The sequence below is a fragment of the Sebastes fasciatus genome, chromosome 22, assembly GCF_043250625.1.
Source record: "Sebastes fasciatus isolate fSebFas1 chromosome 22, fSebFas1.pri, whole genome shotgun sequence".
Lineage (NCBI taxonomy): Eukaryota > Metazoa > Chordata > Actinopteri > Perciformes > Sebastidae > Sebastes > Sebastes fasciatus.
Window position 1 is genome coordinate 22,859,645 of NC_133816.1, and position 15,853 is coordinate 22,875,497.

At 39.0% G+C, this 15,853-nt stretch overlaps 2 protein-coding genes across 2 annotated transcripts in view; one reads left to right on the top strand and one right to left on the bottom strand.

Annotated features, from left to right (window-relative positions):
* Window positions 1–1,012: 1,012 nt before the first annotated feature.
* abcg2a (ATP-binding cassette, sub-family G (WHITE), member 2a) lies at window positions 1,013–15,832 on the bottom strand. Its single transcript, XM_074624710.1, has 19 exons — window positions 15,678–15,832; window positions 14,522–14,597; window positions 13,763–13,893; window positions 9,885–9,944; window positions 9,645–9,759; window positions 9,332–9,484; window positions 8,606–8,763; window positions 6,843–6,945; window positions 6,237–6,285; window positions 6,060–6,149; window positions 5,849–5,953; window positions 5,588–5,733; window positions 4,139–4,221; window positions 3,890–3,979; window positions 3,577–3,701; window positions 2,825–2,979; window positions 1,714–1,803; window positions 1,500–1,567; window positions 1,013–1,401 (listed from the first exon to the last, which is right to left on the bottom strand). The coding sequence occupies exons 2-19, from the start codon at window positions 14,570–14,572 to the stop codon at window positions 1,254–1,256; spliced, it is 1,920 nt and encodes a 639-aa protein (XP_074480811.1). The 5' UTR covers window positions 14,573–14,597; window positions 15,678–15,832; the 3' UTR covers window positions 1,013–1,253.
* LOC141761360 (type II inositol 3,4-bisphosphate 4-phosphatase-like) overlaps window positions 9,772–15,853 on the top strand; it is a 28,649-nt gene continuing 22,567 nt past the window's right edge. Inside the window, exon 1 of the mRNA XM_074624709.1 lies at window positions 9,772–9,787. The gene's annotated coding sequence lies outside the window, so the exon portion shown is untranslated. The remainder of the gene's footprint in view (window positions 9,788–15,853) is intronic.

A 15,853-nucleotide genomic window follows, 5' to 3' on the forward strand; every position in this document is an offset into this window, starting at 1 on the left:
TTATTTTTGCTTCTATAGGACAATGTCAGTATTAGATTTGTGTGAAAAAAGCGCCATTGTTTCCTTATTGTCTCCGCTGTTGGGTCAGTGCCTGGTTCAAGGGCACATTTTATGGAAACAGTTACTCATTCACTAAGCTCTCCGTTAACACCTGGTGTGTGTGTGTGTGTCTACCTGTATCCCTCCAGCCATTACTGATGTTACTCAACTGGAACTAGAGATTTCATCACATGCTGGGACTGTTTATATCCACGGTTGCTATGGTAGCGAGTGTCTGCTTACATACACACACCTACTGTAGTCAACCGTAACGCTCTGATCATGTGTGTGTGTGTGTGTGTGTTGATGATCCTCTCCCATTATCTTGTCACATGTAAACAAAAGGCACATTGTTGTTTAGGCTCTATGGATCTAAACGTCATTCAGTGACACTTTGGATTGAAATATCTCAACAACTATTGGATGGATTGGTGTGAAATTTGGTGCAGATATTCATGTTCTCCAGATGATGAATCCTAAAGACTTTGGTGACCCTTTGACTTTTCCTCTAGCGGCACCGTGAGGTTCACATCTATGGTTTTCACTGGAGAGCAACGATTTGGCCAAAACAGACAAAACACTACACACTAACAGATTAATTCATCAACAACAAGAGTCCCCACTAAAGAAAACGGAAATCTTTCGCAATCAAACTTGACATTAGTGTAAACAAATGGGCAGGAAGAATTAGTGATGTTAGTTTTTACTTTGTACTGAAAATTCACGAAGGATGGATGGATGACGTTATGGAGACACGTTAAATAAACACTTGCGCTATTGCCTCAAATCAACAAATTGGTCCTCCATTTCTGAGCTCCATCTTACTACGACTATGCTTCACATTTAGCGTTGGTTGGTTGGCGGTGGTTGTACTTCCTTCTTCAGTCAGCTTGGTTTTCTATCGTTCTTTTCCACGTGACTGCGTTATCGGCTGTCTTCGGGGGTTCCCCACACACAACAGGATATCCCATCGTAAATACTGAACATGTTTAATATTTACGGTTTGAGATGGGTTGGCTAAAACAACAAATATTTTGATTTTACACACAAATCATCAGTATTCGAAATCTGGAGGATTTCACATTTTATCACATTAATTAACAAATGAAATTACAAATATGTGCAAAAACAATAGTACAAACAGTCTTGAGCTGCTCTTCCTTGTTAGATTATATTACAGTGATGATGATGATGTTGGAGGTGGTGGTGAAGGTCTAGGTGAACTTCCTGATGAAGCGCAGTTTGAGGTAAGTGATGGTGAGGAAGATGACGGTCATGCTGGCCAGAGCGACGTGGTTCTGCCAGAGGCCCCAGGTGGAGTAATTGACACCCTGCTGCTCCAGGAATTGCTCCCCCGTACATCTGGAAACACAGAGAGTGAGTAACTAACCCATGTTGCTATTGACTTTTAGATCAATCACATCACATTACAGTTCAGATATGTGAATATCTATACTTACATGAGTCCAGCTGTGCTGTTTAACTCTGGACAGAAGTTCAGCCCAGTAAACTCATTAGCCTGCAGACCCTGGAAACACACACAAAACCTCATTGAGCCTCTCATCATGCGTTTAAAATATATTTTTTTCTTGGTGTTTTAAGTGCACCACAGGAGAAGAGAAACACTATCATGATGAGCTACAGGCACTAAAACACTTCTCTATGTGTACTTACAGCTAAGCCATATCGAGGTATACTTAAGTATTTCAACCAAGCAAGCCAGCTGACGATGGAGGGAAGATTCACAAGCAAACCTGCAAAGATCTGCAGAGAAAGAGATGATAACAGGTAAACACACGTCTTTCTTCAACGCAACAACAGTGAGGACGTCTGGGTGTTATTATGTAACATGTGAATGTTTGATGAGATCATGATTATCCTCATTTTAAACTGATAAAAATGTCTTCTCTTGTGCTAAAAATAGGTATGAATAAATCTAGATTTAACAATAAATATAAAAAGATAAAAGGGATTTATCTCTAAATTGCATTTTTGAGGGCCTTAAGGTGCTCGGAAAGTTGTTAAACTTGGCACACATCAGACGCGGTGGAAAATTTGTTATTTTAAGGGTCCCGGGCTTTGGGTGTTGCAAAGTGGCTCGCTAGCGCCCCCTAGGAAGTTGGAAAAATTGAGCCCCTTGTTCAGGTTTCACCTACATGTATGAAATTTGGTAGGCAGATGTAACATGTGGAGACGCACAAAAAAGCCTCTTGGAGGTATGCCCAAAACTCAACAGGAAGTCAGCCATTTTGAATTTAATGTGCGATTTTCGCCCATTTTTAGCGTTTTATAGGTTGTGTACTTTAACGAACTACTCCTAAAGATTTAATCAGATCGACTTAAAATTTGGTCAGGACCATCTTTAGACCGTGAGGATGAAAAGTTATTCACATGGTGAGTTTTCACTGAACGACCTGACCGTGGCATGGTAGGCAGATGTAACATGTGGAGACGCACAAAAAAGCCTCTTGTAGGTGTAGAGTGCTACAAAACTGAGTCCTAAAACCCAGAAATGAGTTAGCATTTTAGCACTTTAAGTAACATGTTTTGCAAAGTGCTATATAATGTGATGTAATGTAATGTAGTGGCTTTGGGAAGCTGTGATCGGTCGAACAATTTGCTATGAACAGGGAGTGTTTGATTCAATGCACCAGAGCAGGAAGTCCAGATGTCAAAAAAGGTTAATTAAGTAAATTATAATTGAGATTATTACAGATGAAGCTGTTCAATTAGAAACAAATAGCATGTGTCAGTGATTGTGCTGCTGTTGTGTGTATGTCATCACCATCATGAAGACGCAAGCGATGGTCATGTAGATGTTGGCGATGGCCACCACCGTCTGGTCGGCTGAGATGGCCAGAGCCATGGCGGTGGCGGCGTAGGCGATCAGAATCACGGTGAGCAGGAAGATGAAGAAGGCTCCGACTTCCGGCTTCAGACCTGCACGAGGAAAAAAAAGAGGACCGACAAGAGGTTAGCGGTGAAAACTTAAGTGGACTAAGCGTAAAAAAAACAAATTGCCGAAACGAATGAATTGATATTATTAAAAAAATGTGAAAGAAATCTGTAAATATGTCTGCAAACAAAATATATATTATATATAATATTATATTATATCATATTATTTTTTTTATTTTTATTTTTTATTTTATTTTATTTTATTTGCAAACAAAAAGAAGCACTCCCACTAGTGAAAACTCCTCATCTAAAATTTAGCATAAAACCCCCAAATGAAAACATAGAAAGTTGCTTTTATACACATGTGACTACGTCCGATTTTCAAAATAAGGTGTGAAAAAAATTTCATAAATAATTCCTGACAATGACTACAAACATACATGCTGAAAATCAAACATTTTTACTGGATTAATTTAGATATTTTCCAAAGTAAAAGTTCCTCGAAGTGTATAATTCAACTTTTTCCCTTCATGGTCTAGTGTTGAAAAAGTTAACAAAAATCGCATTATCGAATCGGCACCCAGGTTTCATGATGGTATCAAAGCGAGATGGATGTATCGTCCCAGCCCTGCTACCCACCAATCATGAAGTACGACACGCCGGCGAAGACGAAGGCGGGGAGGGTCCTCAGTGTGATGATGTCAGACAGGATCTTACACAGGAAGTACACGGACACCCTGTAGTAACCGCTGATGTACTCGTGACTGATGAGAGAAGAAAACACACAGAAAGTTGTATTAATAAACCTCATCAAGATGTTTTATCTGCATAAAGCAGCATATTTACCCACTCCCATGTTGATAAGAGCATTAAAAGACTTGACAAATCTCCTTTAAGGTACATTTTGAACAGAAAAAAAAGTGCAATTCATTTGTTTGTGCGTTAAACCCACATGAAGAGCTTCCTCTCTGAGATGAAGAGTTCAGCAGACGACAGCGAGCCGAAACACTGATTCACAGCGATGAAGAAGAGAGCGCCGAACCTGAAAACACAACAACAGACTGATCAATACACGGAAAAATACATAGTTTAATCCTGTACAATATATACCATACAATTTCAGAATATTGTAATAGAATAATTTGATATATGATAATAATATATGTAGTAGTAAGTAGTATATAATAGTAGAATAAAATACCTGTTCTGCATTCCACTGTCATCCTCCTTGACGCCAAAGAAAATGGCTCCTACGATCACAGCGAGGAATAAGGTCACTGCTAACTAAACAGAATAAAAACACAGTAACAGTCAGCAACACTTAATACGAAACGCTGTTGTGAGACCACAACATGAGGACCTTAATAAAGGAACATTTCAACATTTTGGGAAACATGCTAATTTGCTTCAAAATCTATACAACAAACAATTATACAAATGAATTATTGTTTTTTCTCTTCACTTTTTTTGTACAGATTAATCAGAGATTAGGGCCGTCAGTCTATTAGAATATTTATCCCGATTATTCACACGATTGTCCATAGTTAATCGTGATAATTGCAAATTAATCGCGCATTTTTTATCTGTTCAAAATGTACCTTAAAAAGGTATAATATGCAAGAATTAACTAAAAAAACAATGTATAGACTGATACAATAAAATAATTAAATAATAAAAACAGCATATATCTTGAGGTCAGAGGTCAAGGGACCCCTTTGAAAAAGGCCACGCCAGTTTTTCCTCTGCAAAATTTAGCGCAAGTTTGGAGCGTTATTTAGGTGTTAAACTTTTGCTTTAAGTATCTAAAGCTGCAATTCCTCTTTTGTCCACTAGATGCTGCTCCAACTTAATTGAAATTGTACAAAAGTGACAAAGTAAACCCCAATCCTATTTTTTCTTTTTAAATACAGTCAGTTTATTTCTTAAAAAAAAAATTATGTTGATGTCTAAATTAATAGAAATAAACCAAACTCCAGGTTTTAAAACATAAATTTAAAAACTGCAATAATTGCCATGTTTTTATACATATTAGAGAGCTGCAGGGTATTTTTGTAAGCCAACTTTGTAGGTAGGTAATTAGCATCGCCCTGGTTACCTCGATTAAAAGCCAATGGGATTTTTCCATCGGCTTTTGGATTATTACAGAAAATAAGATCTGTGGCAAACAAAAGTTTATGATACTTACAGGTTTTGTTCAGCAAGATAATCTTAACGAATGAACACCACTTTTATGATTTTTGAAGTGTGAATGCAGAAGTAAAAAGCTAACGTAAGGCTATAAACGAACTACACCACGGTCGCATGACTTCACGTCACCACCACTAAACTAAAGGTGGACTAGTGTTGGATGTAATGACGTTTAGTAGTTTAATTTAGCCACTTGTTAGCAACCGCCTTTTTTAAGAACAAAACGATAAAATCCCTTCAACTTGTGTTTATCACAGACCTTATTTCAGGCATCTAACTAAAGATAAACCCATTGACTTCCAGATGAGGTAACAGGAAGTGCTATAATGCTAACTCATTTGTACTCTATGAACTCTGTCTCCTATAGTAATTAAGTTTGATTGCTTTACAGTTACACTTTAGAATGATATAAGTCAGTATGGACTTGTTAGGATGGGAACTGAAGCCTGCTCGATGTTCTCACCTGAGCGATGGAGGTCTGAGGGTTGAGCATGAGGTTGAGGAACGTTCTCTTGAGAACCCATCTGAACTGGGTGAAGAAGCCGGTGGTGTAGGTGATGGTTCTGGAGGTCGAGGTTTTGCTCTTCGGCTCACCCTGATTGATCCTTTCTGAGAGAGACAGAAGGTGATAATTGTTTTTGATTTGGTGAAATTGACAAGCAGTGTATGAAGCAGTTTATATATACAGATATAGATATCGACCCTGTGACCTTTTTGTACCTACCCAGCTCTGCTTTGGTCTGTTTGAAGTAATTGCAGTTTCTATATCTCTCTACGAGTTCATCCGCGATCCCCTGTCTGGACACCAACACCGAGTCTAAATCTGGATCTAGAGGGAAGAAAGAGGCATTCAGAATCGTGCAAATAAGGAAAAATGAATAAAAAATGCATTATTTATACGGTCCAAAATCTGACCCGATCCCAAACATACACACCTTCTTTGTTGAGGGAGACTGCGGTTGAGTCTCCATTAATGATGTCCAAGAAGAAGTCAGCAGGGTTGTTGTGGGGTTCACAGGTGTATCCTGGGAAATGAAGTTCCAAAAACGAATTACAAGTACATCACCTTTGCATCATGTTGTGGTTATATTGGATTAATTTCCCGTTCCTACCGATGTCTGAGAAATAATCCAGTGCGCTCTGAGCCGGGCCGTTGTAAACCTGATCATTTTAATTACAGTGGAAAACAAAGAGTTAATGTGAATTTCTGTATTATTAAAAAGTCAGGACACAACACGGAATATGACAATAGCTGATATGAAAGTGAGGAAGCTTCACTATGAAACAAAAGAGCAACGGAAAAGAGAACAAAAAAAGATGAGATGGAGTGAGCAACAAGAAAAAGGAAAAATAGTGACATAAAAGAAAGACATAGCGATAAAGAAAGCGAGAGCTACAAAATAGACGGAAAGTGCGCCAATGAGTGAGCAATAGGAACAAGTGAAAAGAGTAACTAAAAAGAGAGAAAGAAAGCAATAATAAAGATATAAAGAGCAACAAAAAGAGTGAATAAAAGCAAATAATGAACAAGTGAGCAAAAAGAAAAAGCGACAAATAAAGGACAAAAAGCATTACAGAAGACAGAAAGAGCAATAATTAAGACCGTGTGAAAGTGATAATGAAAGAGCAACACAAAAATAAAAGAAAGGGTGAAAAAAGGATGACAAAAAAGAAAGAATTACAGAAATAAGGAGTGACAATGAGCGCATGTTGCCGACCTGTTTTCCGTCGATCAGCAGCGTGAGGCTGTCGAACAGGCGGTAGATGGAGTAGCGAGGCTGGTGGATGGAGAGGATGATGGTGCGACCTTTGTTTGCCATCCTGAAGAAACAGGGAGAGAAAAAGACGTTCGTAGACGTATAAACTTAAAGGGATAGTTATCGGTTTAAGTGTACGCTATATTTACCGTACCGTGAGATAGCTATACAGTCTATGTATCCGACGGGGAACCGAAGCCGTTAGCGATTGTTAGCAGTTGATAACTTGATAACTAAATTTTTAAAAGGTCACAACTGTGACCTAAAACCAAAAATCTGGTCCTCTCTCTAGGTTCCATGGTGGAGAGGAGGTCATGTTGCTCTGGCTTGATCTGTTTTGGCATGGGAAGGAAGGCGTGTTGCTTTGGCTCTATCTGTTTGGCGTGGAGAGGAGGTTGTGTTGCTCTGGCTCTATCTGTTTGGCGTGGAGAGGAGGTTGTGCTGCTTTGGTTCTATCTGTTTGGCGTGGAGAGGAGGTTGTGTTGCTTTGGCTCTATCTGTTTTGCGTGGAGAGGAGGTTGTGTTGCTTTGGCTCTATCTGTTTGGTGTGGAGAGGAGGTCGTGTTGCTTTGGCTCTATCTGTTTGGCGTGGAGAGGAAGTCATGTTGCTTTGGCTCTATCTGTTTGGCGTGGAGAGGAGGTTGTGTTGCTCTGGCTTGATCTGTTTTGGCGTGGGAAGGAAGTTGTGTTGCTTTGACTCTATCTGTTTGGTGTGGAGAGGAGGTCGTGTTGCTTTGGCTCTATCTGTTTGGCGTGGAGAGGAAGTCATGTTGCTTTGGTTCTATCTGTTTGGCGTGGAGAGGAGGTTGTGTTGCTTTGGCTCTATCTGTTTTGCGTGGAGAGGAGGTTGTGTTGCTTTGGCTCTATCTGTTTGGTGTGGAGAGGAGGTCGTGTTGCTTTGGCTCTATCTGTTTGGCGTGGAGAGGAAGTCATGTTGCTTTGGCTCTATCTGTTTGGCGTGGAGAGGAGGTTGTGTTGCTCTGGCTTGATCTGTTTTGGCGTGGGAAGGAAGTTGTGTTGCTTTGACTCTATCTGTTTGGCCTTGAGAGGAGGTCGTGTTGCTTTGGCTCTATCTGTTTGGCGTGGAGAGAAGGTCGTGTTGCTTTGGCTCTATCTGTTTGGCGTGGAGAGGAGGTTGTGTTGCTTTGGCTCTATCTGTTTTGCGTGGAGAGGAGGTTGTGTTGCTTTGGCTCTATCTGTTTGGTGTGGAGAGGAGGTCGTGTTGCTTTGGCTCTATCTGTTTGGCGTGGAGAGGAGGTTGTGTTGCTCTGGCTTGATCTGTTTTGGCGTGGGAAGGAAGTTGTGTTGCTTTGACTCTATCTGTTTGGCCTTGAGAGGAGGTCATGTTGCTTTGTCTCTATCTGTTTGGCGTGGAGAGAAGGTCGTGTTGCTTTGGCTCTATCTGTTTGGCGTGGAGAGGAGGTCGTGTTGCTCTGGCTCTATCTATTTGGTGTGGAGAGGAGGTCGTGTTGCTTTGGCTCTATCTGTTTGGCGTGAAGAGGAGGTCGTGTTGCTTTGGCTCTATCTGTTTGGCGTGGAGAGGAGGTCGTGTTGCTTTGGCTCTATCTGTTTGGCGTGGAGAGGAGGTCGTGTTGCTCTGGCTCTATCTATTTGGCGACGCCGGGAAGCTGGATGGCTAAGTACATCATACAACCGCACTTCAAAACACCCGAACTTTCCCTTTAAAGCAAAGGTTTTGGGACATAAGAACTCGGACAACTGACCTCTTGAGCAGCAGCATCACAGAGTTGGCGGTGCTGGCGTCGAGGCCGGTGGTCGGCTCGTCCAGGAAGAGGACGGACGGGTCGATGATCAGCTCCATGCCGATGTTCGTCCTCTTCCTCTCGCCGCCGGAGATCCCACGAATCAGCGGAGTGCCCACCTGCACAAACACACAGACGTACAGTGAAATAATGCCTTTTCTTTGTTTTTGTTGCTCTACTCTCTATTTATTTTTCGTTTTGCTTGGTGTCTTTTAACACCCTTTATCTTTATTGTTTTATTATCTTTCTTTCTTTTCTGACGTTATTCCTTATCACTCCTTTCTTCCTCCTTGTGATGTAATTTCCCATTAATTCCTCTCTTATTGGTAGAAAGGTCAGAGTGTCCCTCTGTTGACATTATTGGGTTGGAGTCCTGTCTCGAGGAGCCACCGTTATCTGTACAGCTGTGTCGATAGTGGAGACCGTAGAGCCAGTCGCTAGGGCAACCAGGGTCAGAGATGCCAGAGGAATGGAGTAAGTCAAAACATGATAAGGGGTAAGACACTGAGCACCAGGGAGGAAGGGCAGAGTTGTGAGGCCTTCACGCAGAGAGCACCTCAATGTGGAGACCTGATAATTGCTCCTTGATCAAGCTTCAATAAACCTTCTTTGTAAGACATCATCAGCTCCGGACCTCTTCCTTCCTTAAGTTAACTTGTGTATCAATTATTCCATCACACTCCTCACCCTGGAGTCGGCCACTCGACTCAGTCCCAGCTCCTGGATCAACGTGTTGACTTTTTGATCTTTCACCTCCTGAGAGATGGACGTCGGGAGTCGCAGCGCCGCGGAGAAGGTGAAGTTCTCTCTGACCGTCAGAGTTCCCATCACCACGTCGTCCTGGAGACAAGAAGCCATCGTCAACAACAACTACAAGATGATGGATGCACCTTTATTTCAACGGTATCTTTTCATATTTTAATTATGACCTCAGTATTTCTAAATTAATTTCATGTATACTGTGTATGACAATATACATCTGCAGATCTGACTAACCCACCTGCACCACGTATCCAGACAGACACTTGAAGTTTGGAGGCTGAGGAGCTCCGTCGATCAAAACTTCTCCTGACAGACCTGCAGGGTCCTTCCTGGCCGCCAAAACATCCAAGAACCTGAACAACAAAGGAATCCCATTAAAAGGTATAATATGCAGGATTATCAGAAAGCGTAGTAATAAAGTATTTGCATTTCAAAGTTTGAGGTACACTTCATAATTATAACACACAAAGACACTCACGATGACTTCCCGCTTCCCGTCGGGCCCATGATGGCGTTCAGACCCGGCTTCATGATCCCACTGAGAGAGAGAGAGGGAGAGAAAGTTAATGTTAACAGCGAAGTAAATTGAGAAATGTTCATATGAATTAGCTTTGTATAATTGTGCAATGCATAATAAACCACAAACTAAGTAACTCCAAATACAGGAAAACAAAAATCTAATTTCAATGCTTGCATATGTCTACACCACATATTTTCATTCTCTTTGCTATTTCAAATAATCAAACTACATATTTGTACAAAAGAAAATGGGACTCACTTTCTTCCCTAAATAAAAAGAATATACACATTAAAAACATAAAATAAAAAAAAATAAATAAATAAATAAATTTAAATTAAAAACAATAAAATGATACCAATCTCATTGTCTGTATGGTAAATATGAAGCTACAGCCAATAGCTGGTTAGCTTAGCTTAGCTTACCATTAAAGTGCATGGAAAATTTTAAAAAAATAAAAATAAAATCAGAACTTGTCCTTCCTACATGTTTTATGTACAGATTAAACAAACGATAAGATATAATGTATTTTAGAGGTGCTGGTACAGATCAGGCTAGCAGTTTCCCCCTGTTTCCAGTCTTTGTGCTAAGCTAAGCTAAGCTAACCACATCCTGACTCCAGCACAGAGACATGAGATTGATAGCAATCTTCTCATCTCACTCAGAAAAAAACGTTACGTTTCTTATTTCCCAAAATGAACCATTTCTTTAACCAGAAAAATAAAATGTTAACCATGTGGGGACCTAATTTGGTGTCCCCAGATGGGAAGTGAGTCCCCACAATGTGGCTATATTAACATATGTGTGTCCCTACAGTATGAAGTGATGTCACCTTGTGCGGATCTCATTTGGTGTCCCCAGATGGGAAGTGAGTCCCCACATTGACTGTATTAAAAGATGTGTGTGACAACATTATGAAGTGATCTCGCCTTGTGGGGACCTCATTGATTGTCCCCAGATGGGAAGTGAGTCCCCACAATGTGTCAATATCAACACATGTGTGTCAGTACAATATAATTAAGTGATCTCACCTTTTTGTGTCTCTAAATGAGCTTTATATGTAATAGATGGATATGAGTGTGGTATCAATTTACACATTCATATTTGCTCATTCATCTCTATTCTAATGTTTACAACTGTTTTGTTTGAAATGATGAGGCAGTTTCGCTTCTGTCATGTTTTTCTAAGGAGCTGAAACATTTTAAGTTGTTGTTTTGCAATAGTTTGATTAATCTCTTGGTGTTTTTGCTGACTCAGGAAGAGCAACTTCCTCCTGTCCAAAGTCTATCGTGTCACTTATTCAGCAAATTTCCTGACATACAACACTTTATTTCACACCATATTTGCACATTCATCTCGATTCTAACGTTTGGAACAGTTTCTTTTGAGATGACGGGGCAGTTTCTCTTCTGTGTTTCTTCGAAATGACTACTGGTGAACTCTGTGATTACTGGTATTGCCATACACTGTATTTGAGGAACTGAAAAAGGTGAATTGGGACATTTCAGTTGCTGTTTTGCAATCGTTTGATTCATCTTTTGGTCTTTTAGCCGACTCAAGATCAGGACTTCCTCCTGACTAAATTTCACAGATTTATTTCCAACACATGACACTGCAGGTTTTTTTTACCTCCTAAATGATGATTCATACTTTAAACTTTTGTTAAGGAACTGAGAGATTTTATGTGTTTTAATGTTTAGTAAACAATGAGTACAGTTCTTGATGAAACTGTTGAGAAATGTTCTTGTTTTTTACTTGCGGACTTACGGTGTCAAAACAGTCTCATAAGTATTCACAAACAAATGTTCAAGTTATGTAACCTGTAAAACACAATGCACAATTAAATGTAGAGCGATTTGTACCTGTAAATCCATATCTGTATCTGTGCTTCTAAATTACAACTTCATCATTTGTAAATAAACACAAACAGTATTGTCATATACAAATACATTGTCATATTTTTTACTAAAACATCCCATTTGCATGGCTTAATAACATTATTAATTTGCAATTTGCTAACTGAATATGAACGAGTCACGTGTTCACTGTATTTGTGGATTTTTGTGTGTAACAGCACAGTAAAAGAGTCTCAAAAGAATCCACACAAAGGTGGAGATTCATAAATATAGTGCCTTTGAAAAACGCTAAATTTATAAGTACAAATGATGACAAATACAAAAATAGATTCAAAGATACAAATCACTCTTTGTGCATTGTGTTTTACAAGTTACATAACTTGACATTTGTTTGTGAATGAGAACTTCCCCCTTGTCCAACATCTGTCAGATCATGAGTCAGCAAATCTCATGAAACATGACACTGCACTTTATTTCCAACTCTGAAACCATGATGCAGCAAATTTGTTTTGCGTTCAATATGATGCAACCTTTTCCTTTCATGTCTTCATTCCTGTCCAACAGAGAAAGACAGAGGGGGGAAAGGGTCGACCCAAGTTTATCCCAGTGGTTAGTTTCTCAACACTAAAAAGGTAAATCATAATTGATGGTAAAGTAAATTTGAATAAGCTCTGAGTGGAAAAAACAAGCTATCAGGACGGGCATCATCCTCACATGAATAGATCAACTGAAGCAGCAAATGCTCCAACGTTTCAATAAAAACACTCAACCTTCAACTTTGTGTTGAGACTTGTCAATGATTACACACACACTGGACAGTAAAACACCAGAGATACCACCCTCTATAAACCGCATGTACACACTGCACTTTGACCCACTGCATTTTTACATAATTAAAGACTTTTCATAACAGATCATAATCACATACTTTTGACGGTTTTGCTGTGTTTCAGCTACAGAGTAAAAAAAGAAAGAATATGACCTCTTGGTGAATAACAATGGAGAAAAACTTGGGGTTATACCTTTTTCTTGAATACTCTGATTTATGGTTTTTAGCTTTTGTCTGGGATAGATGTACGTTGAAACACTACAGAGTGCTTAATTGGGCAAACAATTAATTAGCTTAAGGAATAAATAAAACTGTTGCATTACTATAACAAGAGTCTACAGCCATGCAAACTCTGTGAGCAGAGCTAAATGCTGAAATCTGAATGATAACATGCTCACATGACAATGCTATCATGCTGATGTTTAGCATGTATAATGTTCACCATGTTAGTTAAGCGTGTTAACATGCTAACATTTAATAATTAGCACATTTGTCAACCTCAAGGTGGCACTAGAGCAAAAGTCAGAGGATCATCAAAGTCAGTATGATTCATCCTCTGGGAACCATGAATGTTTGTATCCTATTTTATGCCAATCCTTTCAGTAAATGTTGAGATATTTCAACGGATAAGTGAAAATCGTACCTGTTGGTGGCGCTAGAGGAAAAGTCAGAGATCACCAAAATTGGTAGGATTTATCCTCTTGCCACCACAAATACTAGGGCCAAATTTCATGGAGATCTATCTGGTAGTTGTTGAGATATTTCACTAAAAACTAAAGAAAAGTTAACCTCATGGTGGTGCTGGATTATGGATGGACCTACGGAGGCAGTTCAGCATCATGCCCCCTGCAGCTGTTTTTGTTGGTTTAAGCTGAGAGTCATTGTTTTCTGACAAGCTTCTGTACGTTTGTGTTTGTCTCAGAGGAAATGTGAGTTTCTTGATCAAGCAAACTCCCTTCCTTTGCCAAACATGTCTCTGTGTGTGTGTGTGTGTGTGTGTGTGTGTTTGATCCATGTGGGCCTTGATCGAGTCACGTTTGCTTCCCAGGTGTCCTCCTGTTAGCACGTAGACAAACAAACTCACATCCTCAGTTTGCCAAACTCAGAGCTCAGACGTTTGCTCTCCGAGGTTTCAGACCACAGAGTGTACTCACTTGAGGTCGACGAGGATGTTTTTGGTCGTACCCTTCTTTCGACTCAGGCAGCCTCCTCCCTGTGTCACCTTGTAGTCGATGTTATGAAAGCTGACAGTGGCGCCGTGCCGCGATCGGCTCGAACTTGCAGACTGAAAAAAGATACAGATAATTCACCCCAAAACTGACTGACTGATATTTCTCAAGACACGTATCTACCAGGAAGAGACTCAAAATGACCTCAAAGAAAACTCAAAAGAGACACAAAACAACTACAAAGAAACTCAAAATAACCACAAACAGACACAAAACACTTGGAAAAAGTCTCAGTCTCAAAATGGCCATTAAGAAATCCAAAATAACTAAAAAGAGACGCAAAACAACTACAACGAGACTCAAAATTATCACAAAGAGACACAAAATGACTACAAATAGACACGAAACAACTAGAAATAGACACAAAATGACCACAAATAGACACAAAATGACCACAAAGAGACACAAAATGACCACAAAGAGACACAAAACAACTACAAAGAGACTCAAAATGATCACAAAGAGACACAAAATGACTACAAATAGACACGAAATAACTAGAAATAGACACAAAACAACTAGAAATAGACACAAAATGACCACAAATAGACACAAAATGACCACAAAGAGACACAAAACAACTACAAAGAGACTCAAAATAATCACAAAGAGACACAAAACACGTAAAAAGAGTCTCATAAATATGTACTATTAGCATCCAGAGGAAGTGGAGGAGGAAGGTACCTGATGTTCTGAGTTTCCATTCAACCCGAGTTCCACTACAGTCTCCGACATCTTCGACCTCTCACCTCCTGAAACACTGAACAAACATGTCACTATGTAGATTAACATTTCTTACAAGTAACGATAATTAAAACATTCACTATAGACGAGTACCTCATACAACCCCCACTTCAAAAACACCTGGACTATCCCTTTAAGAGCTACAACCCTCTATATCTAAATATATATAAATATATATACGCACCAATCAGTCATAACATTCAGACCACTGACAGGTGAATTGAATAACATTGATTATCTGGTTACCATGGCAACTGGCAGCAGGGCATTCTTGGCATTCTTTGATTTCAACATTTGTATTCACTTATTTATTTCTAGAATAAATAACTGTGGAAATAACAAAATAGAATAATTATAAGCATTTTTCATTTATTTTCACATTTATTTGTTCATTTATTTATATATTAGAAACATTTATTTTTTTTTGCATATAAATTATTCTATTTTTTTCTGTATATCTATTTCTTTTAAATTGTAGTTATTTGATTTCATATAATATTTATTTGTATCCCTTTATTTTAAAGATTTTTTAAAATTTTTATTATTTCTTGTCAAAGGCGTTAACACAAATTAATTTTAGCAGCACTAATTTTCTTTAACGCGTTTTCAGCTGACACACTGACAGCTGTTGTTGTCTGTTGGGCTGCAGTTTGCCGTGTTATGATTTGAGCATATTGTTTTATGCTAAATGCAGTACCTGTGAGGGTTTCTGGACAATATCTGTCATTGTTTTGTGTTGTTATTTGATTTCCAATAATAAATATATACATACATTTGCATAAAGCAGCATATTTACCCACTACAATATTGATAAGAGTATTAAATACTTGACAAATCTCCCTTTAAAGTACATTTTTAACAGATAAAAAATTATTAATCGTGATTAAATATTTTAATCGTCTGACAGCCCTAAAAAAAAATTATGTTTAATTTTGAAAAGTTATGCAAATGTCACAGATTTGTTTGAAAGGATCATTTGTGGTATTGTGAAATGTCTGTGGTGACATTCCCTGAAAAAAAATACTATATTACAGTTTTCTCCATTTTATATATATTTACACAAAAAATGGAAATATTCTGAAAGTTCATTACTCACCTGCTGAAGCTACAAAGTCCCAGTGAGAAGAGCTGCTGACAGACGTCCAAACCTCAGGACACCAACAGCAGAGAGCAGAGAGAGAGAGAGTTAGTGCAGAGTTTACTGGTTGTGTTGTGTTTTATGGCCGGCTGAAGACGTGATAAGAGAAGTAGGAAGAGGAGGGTGACTCTCTC

Coding starts and splice junctions, on each gene's coding strand:
- abcg2a (XM_074624710.1), bottom strand. CDS start 14,572: ATGTCGGAGACTGTAGTGGAACTCGGGTTGAATGGAAACTCAGAACAT. Junction 8,764..9,331: donor GTCGAGTGGCCGACTCCAGG/GTGAGGAGTGTG, acceptor GTGTTTGTGCAG/GTGGGCACTCCGCTGATTCG. Junction 6,946..8,605: donor GTGATGCTGCTGCTCAAGAG/GTCAGTTGTCCG, acceptor CTGTTTCTTCAG/GATGGCAAACAAAGGTCGCA.